Genomic DNA, 12,406 nt, shown 5'->3' on the forward strand with positions numbered 1-12,406 from the left:
CCATGGAGGTCTACTTCGACGACATGTTGGTGAAATTAAATAAAGTAGCTAACCATGTAGGCCACCTTAATGAAGTATTTGGTGTGCTGAGGAAGTATGAGATATAGCTGAACCCTTTAAAGTGCTTCTTTAGAGTATATGCAGGTAAGTTCCTGGGCTATGTAGTCACTCAACGAGGAATCAAGGCTATCCCAGATCTGGCACGTGCAATTATTAATCTTCAATCACATAGAAACCTTAAAGAGGTTCAGAAATTGGCAGGTAGAGTAGCTGCCGTAAATAGATTCATTTTGAGATCATCAGATAAATGTCATTTGTTTTACAATGTTTCAAAGAAAAATTAAGGTTTTCATTGGAATGATGATCACCATGAAAAGGCCCTACAAGACCTTGAACTCTATTTAATGACACCTCTCCTACCATCTAAACCTGCTGAAGGAGAGTCTTTATAGCTTTTTCTTGCAGTTAGCTCATAAGTTGTAAGTGATGTCTTGGCAAGGGAAGCTGAAAGTCAGCAATTACCCGTTTATTTTGTTAGCTTGAAAAGCTGGTATTAGCACTAATAGTAGCTTGTAAGAAACTGCGTCATTATTTTTAAACTCACCTAATAGTGGTGAAAACTAATTACCCTATCAAGGTTGTGCTACGCAAGCTACAATTGAGAGGTCGAATGAGCAAATGGGCAATCAAGCTAAGTGGATTCAACATCAAGTATGAACCAAGAAAAGTTCTCAAGTTGCAGCCCCTGGATAAATTTGTGGATGACTTCATCCCTAACCTAGAGTAGTTGGCAGCCCAAGAAGTGAAACAAATTACCCATATCGCAAACCTAGGAACTTGGATCTTGTACATCGACAGGTCATCCAATTTCCGAGGTATAAGTCTAGGTGTAGTGTTGAATTCGCCACAGGGGGACATGACGGTACAATCTATCTATTGTGATTTTAAAGCTACTAACAATGAAGTAGAGTATGAGGCTTTGATTGCAGGATGAACCTAACAAAGGATCTAGGAGCTTCTAATTAACATGTGTTCTATGACTCTCTCCTGGTAGGAAGCCAAATGAATGGTGAATTTGCAGCTAAAGACTCCAAGATGATCTTATGCCTAGTATTTTCCAAATCTCTAGCAACCAAGTTCACCACTTTTTCTATTAAGAAAATACCCAATGATCGGAACATACAAGCAGATGTCATAGCCAATCTATGATCAACTCTAAGAAAGTTTAATTTCTCATACATCCCTCTAATCCACCTACTAGCACCTGCCATCAAAACAGATAACCAAATAATCAAACCTATCAACCCAGACTCAATAAAACCATAACCTGATAGTTCGAAAGTCCCTGAGCCTGCTCCAGTCAAACCTGTTAAAAATGAACCTATAGAGCCTAACATTGTTGCACCTGTAGAAAACTAAAAAAGCTGGATTCAACCCATATTCAACTACCTAGCTAGAACATGACACCCTACCTAAAAACAAAGCTTAAGCAAGAGCACTCAGATTTAAAGCCTCCTTCCCTAAATCAAAAGGTCTACCTGTTGGCACTATAACATATTACTTTTCCAAGTGGATAGAAGCAGCTGCATTCCAACATGTCATAGACAAAAAAGTTATCAACTTCATCTGGACTAACATAATCCACAGATTTAGGTGTGCCATAAGAAATCATCCGTGATAATGGATCCCAATTCATAAGTGCCCCGACCAGACACTTCTGTGATAAATGGAACATTACGTTCGTAACTTCAGCACCCAGGTGTAGGGAATATTTCAAGCATCCCACACTTGAGCCCTACTGTGATCATACACTTAAGTATGGTGGCGTCCAAAGGGAAGTAAGGTAGAGCAAAAGAGTCGCCAACAAGTTTCAGGAACTTGTAAACCGTTCACAGGGTGAAGGTTACACCCCATCACGATCCATGAGATTACTAACTCCGTAGTGATCTGGAACCATGATTGGATATTAGGGGATGAAGGTACAAATCCAACCTAAAATAGATTGAGCCTGCCCTAAAATAGGCCTCTACTTTATTCTTCTCATATTCATTGTGCGCTTTCTGACTAACATACAATCAATATATTAACCCTAAACCTGTTTAATCTATGTTGGTTGAATATTAATGCACAAAAAAACTTATTATTGGCGATCACTTGAATTCAAATTATATTAGCCTAAATAAAATTATTAATTATCTTATTAAGCGTGATTTCAAGTACAAATTCCCTTTAAACCTGCAAGATAAGGCGTGATCAAGTAATAACAATAATATATAATATCAAGCAACAATAATAATAACTTTAGACACAACTAATCATCATAATAATAATCTCAATCTCATGAAAGCATAATAATATTAGAAAGATCCTAGGCATGATACTAACAAGATTAATAACAAATCCTAGCATGTCACTAAACATAAAGATCAAAGCTTTAGCCCTAACATGATACTAACATGATAGAAGAAAATAGGGAGCAACCTAAACATGATACTAAAAAGCAATAAATAACATCCTAACATGATACTAGATATTAAAATAATTTAACAATGCTTTCTGTAAATATAAAGAAATAAATATACTTACTTTGTTGCCTCTTATCTCTTTCTATCAAAACAATACACACGTTAGTAACTTCAATGAATATATATATATATATATATATATATATATATATATATATATATATATATATATATATATATATATATATATATATATATATATATATATATATTAAAAAATTAGTTTAAATAATTGAAATAGAGATTTGGGACCAAACCATCAGAAATTAGCACCCTTTCTCGTCTAGGGAGAAAGCAACTTTGAGCTTGGTTAGGGGCGTCTAAGACTCGTGAATGCGGTATTTTATTTCAAAAAGGGAAGGCCTAGAAAGAGGGATCGGCGAAAGAACAAGCTTCTAGCTTTTAGAGGGAAGAGAATAGAATTAGATGATTGTTGGTGTATTAAAATGAAGGAAATCGACCCTATTTGTAGAGAAAAACATCCGAAAATGATTAGAAAAGATTTATAATTTGAATCGGATTAAAATTCCTTTTGACGCGGCAAGATAAGGACTATCGCGACACGATAAAAACAGTATTTTGCGGATTTTGTTTTTATCATAACTTTTGATCCAGAAGTCCAAATAAGGCCTATAATATGTCGTTGGAAATATTTTGAAGTCTACTTTCAAACCCAATTAGAATTAAATTAAAATATTTTTGTAATAAAAGATATGGCCGAAATAGTGAAAGGGTGTCAGTTTTGAATAGAGTTTCGTATTTCTTTCATATCTTTTTTGTTATAGATTGGAATTAATATTATAAAATATCATTATAAATATAATTTCAATATCTATCCAAACATATAGGATTTGGATAAAAATTATAAGGTACAAAAATAATATCTAGCTGTCTTTGAACATCTTTCATTTCGAGTACAATTAGGACTTAAAAAAGGAAAGTTTTATTCAATTTTAAACTCTTTGATCTTATCTTTTCAAAAAGGATAATTAGAATCTTTTAGAAACTTGTAGAAATTTCTAATAATTCCTAATTAGTTTAAGAATGGGATTAAAGCCTTTGGACCCTCCACATGATCATTGGATCGTACATAAAACTCGTTTAGACCCAGTTTAGTATTTTGACCATAACTTCCTCCTTATTCATCAGAATTGGGCTTATAATATATCATTGGAAAGCTTTTTTTCAAGACCCATCCAACTATATAATTATTGGACCCTGATTATGAACTATACTAAACTGGATTGGACGTTTTTCATAAATACGATACGAAATGAATGATTTTCGAATATAGAAATGAAATATTTTTTTATTAAAACAAAGAAATTCACGAGACTCTTTCACATTTCACCTTATTTGATAATCAATGACATGAAAGACATTCATCCTTGGGTTTGGTTTTTGGGGAGACACAATCAGGTGTCTACACCAGGTCTCATCAAGAAAATGTACAAGCTGAATCCAACAACAAACTAATCATTGGATCTTTGAATAAGAAGCTGAAAGAAAAGAAAGGAAAGTGGGCAAAAGAATTGCCAAGGATCCCATGGGCTAACAGAACTACACCAAGAACCGCTACAAGTTAAACCCCTTCTCTTTGGTGTAGAGATGCGAAGTAGTGCTACCTACAAAGGTCACCACTCCAAGAGCCAGATACGGTCTGATGACACCAAAAAGGAACAACAAAGAGTTTCACATGATCTAGATACCATTAAAGAGCGAAGAGACCTGGCATACATAATAATGGCTACCTATCAGCAGATGTTGGCTTAAAGCTTCAACAAGAATATGAAAAGCCAGGATATTCAAATTAGGTGACTGGGTCCTAAGGAAAGTGTTTCTGAACACTAGAGAGCTCAAAGTAGGTAAACTAGGGCAACCTGGGAAAGTCCGTACCAGATTGAAAGAGTGATTGGAAAAGGGACCTAAAGGCTAGCCATGCTAGATGGAAAGCTGATACCTAGAAGTTGGAATGTAGCTCACTTGAAACTTTATAATTTCTAAGATTATTTTTTGAGTCATCTCTAAGTTTGAAGATATTTCCAAGAACACACAAAAAAAAAATTTTAAAAAAAAAAGCACAAAAATATTTTCTATTGCTTTTTATCTCCGAAAAGATCAGTACTAACTTAGGCATCAGAGGTTCATTGGTGAAAACACCAATGGTCAGCACTAACTCGCTATTTTGCAGGATCAAAGAAAACAACCTAAGTAATAGGTGAAACCCGGAGGAACAAAGATGCTACAAAAACATAAAGTAATCTCAAACTTTATCCATTTGTCTTTGTCTATATTCCACAACTCGTACTGACTTAAGCATCCTAACCCTTGTGTTGCAGGTACATGTTCAACCTTCCAAAGACATAAACACATCATGGTCCTAAGCGCCAGATACCAAGGATTTCAATTCCAAAAAAACAACAAGAAGCAATTAGAAACAAATTTCAAAGCACAACGAAGGTAACATTCAAACTCTGCATTATTTAAAGAAAACTAGCATTTAGATTTCAAAACCAAAAGCATAAACCCTTCGATCCCATAGCAAAGTAAAACACAAGTTCAAAGACACCAAAAGCCAACGTTTTCAAAGCAAAAGTAAACACAAAGACAAAATACTAAGACTAAAACTAAAGATCCTCCTTCTCCTTCTCAGTTTCAATTCCTTAGCTGGAGTATCAGCATTATGACCTGGAAAAGAATCAACAGTAGACTATGTTGCTTCAGGATCACCAGTCTTGGCCCCTCTAGAAGCTAATTCCTTGATATGGCCAACGGCGGATAATCATCCACCACCCGTCGAAGCTTCTTCTTCCCTAGTTCCCATCATACTTGTTCATTAGGAAGCCGTCAGCCATGTAAGCCTTGATTTTCACAGTAACTAACGCTTCAATGTTTTTGTACTCATCCTCTAGACCGTCTACCTTAGTGTACAAATCTGCCATTTCTTTCTCCTTTTTCTCCAACTCTTTCTCTTTGACCTTTATATAATTCTCCTTTATCTTCACCTCTTCCTCAAACTTCATTTGATGTTCCTCCATGGTAGAGTTGAGATCCTTTGTATTTTACATAGTTGCGTCCACTTGAACCTGTAGATCCCTCCTAATCTTCTCAGCTATCTACATCTTCCTTTCAACATCTTCAAATTGATATTTAGAATATATATAATATTTTGAAGCCCCTATTTCATAGAAAAACCCGAATGAAAAAAGTGCATTTCCATGGAATATCAATCAGACAATTAGGAAAAATTATTAAACCTGCAAGACCAGCCGAGCCCCATCTGCCATAACCAAAAACCCTTCCACGCTTTACAGCTACTAGAAACAAGAGTTTCTGAGCAGCTGGCCATATCCCATTGCTAGTTCCTTCATTAGCCAAGAAATCAATAGGAAAGCTAGTATCATAGTTGTCTAGTACAACAACCGGATCAATGGGGGCATTGGACCTAGTGCCATGAACCTTAGACGTCTCCCTATTAGAAAGGGTCCTAGAAGGACTTTCTTCAAGCTTCTGAACAATAGTTTCGGTTGATCCACCTAGTGAGCCATCCCCTCTCTTCCTTTTGGTACAATTAAGAGCCTTACCACGAGACACCACAACAACACTCTTTCCTAGTATAATCAAAACCACAAAATCTCAGTTTCACATCTGAAGTCTCACAGTAGATACTAAGTTATAAACAAAGTCACGAAAGTATACCTGAAGCCATTGAAACACTAGCAGTTGTAGACGGAACATGTTGATCACCAAGAATCCTATCAGGTACAGAATCCTGGTACATAGCTTTCACAACTGACTCTGAACTATCCTCTAGCTTAATACCATCCAAGTGCTAATCTCCAGAGAAACAAAATTAAACCCTTAGTTAATATACTTCATCCAAAAGCCAATTCACATAAGATTGAATGATTACCTTTGTGCCAGCCACTTCTTATCCACCTTACGGGTTTTTCCAAAGAGTCTTTCAAAACAAAAAAAAAAACCTCGATTTCAATGCTCAAACTTGAATTTAATACCCAAGAATTGGAGGAGGGTTATATAAGGGTCGCTTATAAACAATTACCATGTCAAGATCCTTTTTTCTTAATTCATAACACCTGATGAAATCAGCTGCATTCAATTGCTTCTCCCAATTGGCCGTTACTTCACCCAATTTACCCATCACATTCAAAACCGCAAGCATAAGTTGGCTTGGACTTAAATAAAAGGTTTTCAAAACTTGTCAAGCCATATGAGAGAAAGATAAGTAAGTCCATTCCTAAAGGGTACTCGTAGAAAATGATGTTGTTTTTGCTACAGAGTTGTGGCCTATCCTTAGGATCAGGCACAACTAGCATAGTAGACTAGGGGAACCCAACTACCACCTTTAGCTCCTTCAACTTAGCCTCCATAAATTTGCTATCTTTGTCCTCATCAACTTTCCCCATCCTACTTTGATTCACTCTCAGATTCCTATTTAAGTGTTTGTGGCACTTTTTCTTAGCAACATGCTTAATTTTTACCATAATTGAAACGATTTTTGCATTAAAAACAACAAAAACAACGAAATTTAAAGAACAAAGGTATCATCGACTTACCAAGATAAAGAGAATTAGCGAAGCTTGACTCCACTACTGCAAAATCCCAGCTTAAATTGCGCTGCACCGATGACTATTTGCTTTCCCCAATTTTAGCAACTTAAAACCCTAGATTTTCAAAGTTTGAAATTGTCGTGAGGTGATTGACTTGATCGATGAGACCCCTCTTTATCTATATATAATGCATTTATTAAGTCTAACGGCACAAAGTTATCTTTTCAAGGAAGTTTATCATTTGCAACAAATTCGAAAATTTGCATTTATCTTTTGGCTTTAATATTTCCCCCGTTAGTTATCTTAGTTAATCCTTTTTGATGATTAAGCTTGCCTCTTAGAAGTCACTGGAACATCTAAGAGTCAATTTGAGGGCAAAGTGTTATGCCTAAATTTTCATCCCAAGTTCATCTATTTTGCAGGTTGTTAGGTTACAAGTTATTACCCAGCACCAGGTTTTCAACGAAGTCAATTAAAGATCTTTTCAAGGAATATTCCAAGAGTATCTTGAGTAGAATAAGTCAAAAGGAGCTTCCAAGTATATCAAAGCTACAAAGCACCACTATGCCATTATTGAAGACCAATCAAGCCTTCAAAGTTATGGCGAAGAAATAGGAACCACTTCAACCCACCAGCCCTGGATTACAAGGAATCCAGAATGAAGTCGTTAGAAGACCTTTTCGTTACTTCTTATGATATAAAAAGAGAAATAATCATTGTACAAAGGCATCACAAATATCCTAGCCTTATCATTAATTGCATTTCAATATTTCATAGCTACCATAAGTATCGTTATTATCAAATTCTAAACCTAAGTTGTATCCGTTTCAACCTAATAACCTAGTGAATTGGTGGACTCATTGTCACCCGCAGTTTTTATACTTGTTCTTGGGGTTTTCTGAGTCATCATCTTATGTCTCTTCTCCTCTTTCTCTTTATTTGCTCGATTTTTGCATTCTCTTTCAGCTTGTTTCCTTGAAGCTGCATTATCGATTTCATCCAAATTAATCTAGTTGTTGTCATAGTGAGCCTGGTTTTATCCGGCGATCAGATTTTGACCTAAAGACAAGGCTTTTACCATAATATGGTAACAAATCAGAACATATACAACCATATAATTAATTCCCAAGTCAATACCTATCAATTAGGAAACATATCCCATATAATAATCCTAACAATTTACAATATTAAAATTGTCCTATACGTAGCTCTTAGGTTCATAATTTAAATTTAAAAAAAAAAAAAAAAAATGCTTCTAGGTTCATATGTATGTACATACTACCACAACTATTAAAAATATACATAAAAACGTATATATAAGTAAAAACATATTAAAAATTATATACTTATAGTATATTAAATGCACGTGTAAGTGTAACTTAACAATATATATATATATATATATATATATATATATATATATATATATATATATATATATATATATATATATATATATATATATATATATATATATATATATATATGTTATCATACCCTTCAGAAATATTGTCATTTAATTAATAAAAAGATGGGTGGGTATGATTCAGGCACTCCGGGAAGATGGAAATTGGGGGATGAGGAGGGAAAACCTAAATTGCTTGATAATGAAATTAATGTTCAAAAGATGGAGAGGCAAGAAATGAAGATGTTGGTTGATAATTTACTCTCTAGAGATGATCATGAAAACTTCTTAAGAAGAATCAGAGACCGTTTTGATCGGTAAGTTCACTCTCATTCTTATTTTCTTAATTTGTGTGTAAATAGTAAATGTTAATGTTAGAATTCGAGGTTGAGTTGGTCCGTTAACAGTTATGTCTAAATCAATATATATAACATATAGTCCTTATTTGGACGAACCGATAAAAGGAAGCACGCAGCTAGTTACATGCTAATGTTGCATTATAGTTGTTTTTTTTTTACAATTGCAAAACGATGCTATAGATGTTTACGCATTGAAATATTTATTCATGTAGGGTCGGAGTTGAGATGCCGAAAATTGAAGTAAGATTTGAGCAATTAACAGTGAAAGGTGATGTGCATGTAGGAAGCAGAGCTTTGCCGACACTACTTAATGTTACCATAAACTTTGTAGAGGTAACTTTTTACACTTTGGAATTTTATACGTATATATTTTTTGCCACAAATTGGCATTGGAAATGAACATACCTCTTATTTGTTATGAGTAATGTGTGTTATGAAGACCTTGACATTTTCGTTATTAAGTTTTCATAATTAACTAGTTATTGGTGTGGACGATTCTCCAGATCATTATAAATTTATTATTTTAATCAAACTATATATACTTTGGCTTGTTTGTCACTGAGAGCTTAAGTGGCGGAGTTTTTATTATTTTCATTTTTTAAATTTTATATCCCAAGATGATAGCTTAAATAGTTTATTGTTTGTATGATCTGGTTTAACTATAAGACTAATTGTTTTTTGATTTTGCACTAATAAATATAGGATAAATGATAAATCAAATCCGTTGTGAAAAAAAAATGGAAAAATTGCGGAAAATAATACAACCTTTGATCCGTTCTTTTTTAATAATACAACCTTTTGATTAATTCTTAATAATGTAACCTTTGTGGGGTGTCAATTTTAAACAAGACAAAAAACTTGTAACCTTTAAAACCGGTTACCCATGACACGTGTTGTCATGTAATTGGTCTGAATATTAATTTTTTTAAAAAAATAAATAACTTTTAATTTTTGGTTTTTAACAAAATGTTTAAAATTAAATTAGTTCCTAATTAAGACATTAATTCTAATTTATATTATTTAAACAAATTTAAAAAAAAACCCCCACCCATCCCCTTCCTCTTCCCGACCCATCCAACCACCATATCTCCCACCCTCGAGCCACCTCCTCTCCCCCTCCCTCACACGCAACGACGACCTCATCGGCGCCGGTACGCGCGCCCAACAGCATCCCTTCCCAGACACATGAGCCTCACCACGACGCGAACACCACACTGATGCAGGGGTTTTTTTCGATACAGGGGAAGTGGAGGGGGCGGTTTTCGAGCAACGAAAGGAGAGGGAGGTGGTTATCGGGATCTGGGAAAGGGATCGAGTAATTTTTGTGGTATTTCGGGGGGTTTTGTGGTGGCGGTTGCGTGGATTAGGATGGTTTTTGTGGTGGTTGGGAAGGAAAGGGGGTTGAGGGGGAAGTGATTTGCGTCGGGGTTGGGTGGTTTGGGGTTAAGGGGGAAAGTCGGGGTTTAGGGGGAGGGGAGAGGAGGTGGTTGGGTGGTTTGGGGTTAAGGTGGAAATTCGGGGGTAAGGGGGAGGGGAGAGGAGGTGGCTGGGTGGTGGTGGTTGGGTGGTTTGGGGTTAAGGTGGAAATTCAGGGTTAAGGGGGAGGGGAGAGGAGAGGAGGTGGCTGGGTGGTGGTGGTTAGGTGGTTTGGTTTTTTTTTTTTATATAATTTTTAATTTCTTTATTAATAAAAATTATTTAATTTATTAATTATATTGAAAAACCAATAAAACAATGACATGTATCACGGTTACCTTCAAAAACAGATCACCAACAGGTAATGTCTTGTTTAAAATTGACACCCCCCAAAGGTTATATTATTAAGAATTAATCAAAAGGTTGTATTATTAAAAAAAGAACGGACCAAAGGTTGTATTATTTTCTGCAATTTTTCCAAAAAAAAATTGATAAAGAAAATGGAGTAATGTTTAATTGAACTATATAAATTTTGGCTTGTTTGTCACTGAGAAATTAAGTGGTGGATTTTTTTTTTCTTTACTTAAAGATGATAGCTTAAGTGTGAGTTTGTTGTTTGTATGATCTGGTTTAGCTATAAGACTAATTTTTTTAAAAAAAATTTCACTAATAAATATAGGGTAAATAATAAAATTGATTAAAAAAATGGAGTAATGATTAATTTCTTACAAATTTAATTGTTGTGCAATTGTTAAGGAGTTCCATTCTAAGGGAAATTTAAATAGGGTGTTATGCATAAGAAGAGTTTTTCAATTAAACTAAACATTAATACATGGAGGTTAATGCATGGAGTTTTCGGTCATTAAATAACTGGTATGATATGGCATCACATCATATACCCAATGGCAAAATTGGTGTTATATATATGGCAAAATAACATGTCTTGCCATAAGATGATGTGTCGATTGGAGTAGCAAATATATATTGCATTACGGACTACGGAAGTAAGGAGTGTTATAAACCATTTAAGGTTTTTTATTTATTTATTTTTATTTTATTTTTTTTACGGGCAATTAAATTAATTTAATTTCGCATTAATTTTTTCGTCCAAATAAAATTAAACTTCATCCATCTTTAAAAGTTCATATGTAAAATTGTATTAAAATCTTCTAAATAATTCCTAATATATAAAAAAATAAAATCTTAGTCATTTAAGGGATTTGTTTAATTTAATTTATTTCAATAATTTCTTGATAGTAATATATAACAACTTTTTTTTAATACTATTTGACTACTTGTAAAGAGATATGAATTGTCAAACTTATAAATTGACATATCAAAATGTGCACTTTATTAAGGTAGACCAAATAATTAATTTTAGAAAGCTATGTCTTCATTTCAATTATACCATATTTGTATATTAATTGTACTAAAGAGAGATAAATGTGACAAATAATATACGAATTGATAAATTATTATTATTATTAAATGTGCACAAACATAAACGAATGCTCCCTTTGTTTCTTTGCGCTACCTCTGTTACACATTAGTTGCAACTTTGGGGTATAATTTGTTAGATATAAAAAATTTCAAAGTTGTAACGTATATGTAACAGATGTATCAATAACTATATACTAAAAGACACACCAGCAATGACACATGTCTATTTCTGGTGTGTCCTTAGTATTTTTGTAAAAAAAATATTTAATAGAAAATTTATTTAAGGAAATTATTTGTAAAATTTAATTACGATATAAATAGAAACGATATTTACTTTTTTTCTATATTCACATTCAATTAACTAATTAATATGAAAAATAGAATATCAAAATATAATCTTTGTAAATATTTTTAAAAAATACAATCTTCTACTATAAATTTTTGTGTGGCAAACATAATGTTTGTTACAAGGATACAATTGAGATAGACAAAAGTTAATGACTAAAAACGAGATATTACAATATATGATCACTAATAAGTATATACGTACATAATTTTTTTTGGCAATATATAACCGTGCATGGCACGGGACCTAACCTAGTTAGTTTCTATATTTGACCATTTTTTTCTTAAAAAAATCCAAATCTATTAACTTTTATTAAAACAGAAAATTGATGACATCAGCCTCTC

The 12,406-nt window shown here is 33.7% G+C and overlaps 1 protein-coding gene across 1 annotated transcript in view; it reads left to right on the forward strand.

The window, feature by feature from the left end:
* Positions 1-8,604: 8,604 nt before the first annotated feature.
* The window catches only part of LOC145624789 (ABC transporter G family member 34-like), a 59,139-nt gene continuing 55,337 nt past the window's right edge, over positions 8,605-12,406 (forward strand). The window contains exons 1-2 of the mRNA XM_081677876.1: positions 8,605-8,818; positions 9,073-9,193. Coding sequence (XP_081534002.1) covers positions 8,628-8,818; positions 9,073-9,193 — 312 coding nt within the window. The 5' untranslated portion in view covers positions 8,605-8,627. The remainder of the gene's footprint in view (positions 8,819-9,072; positions 9,194-12,406) is intronic.

This window comes from Chenopodium album, chromosome 3 (assembly GCF_948465745.1).
Source record: "Chenopodium album chromosome 3, dcCheAlbu1.1, whole genome shotgun sequence".
Classification (NCBI taxonomy): domain Eukaryota; kingdom Viridiplantae; phylum Streptophyta; class Magnoliopsida; order Caryophyllales; family Amaranthaceae; genus Chenopodium; species Chenopodium album.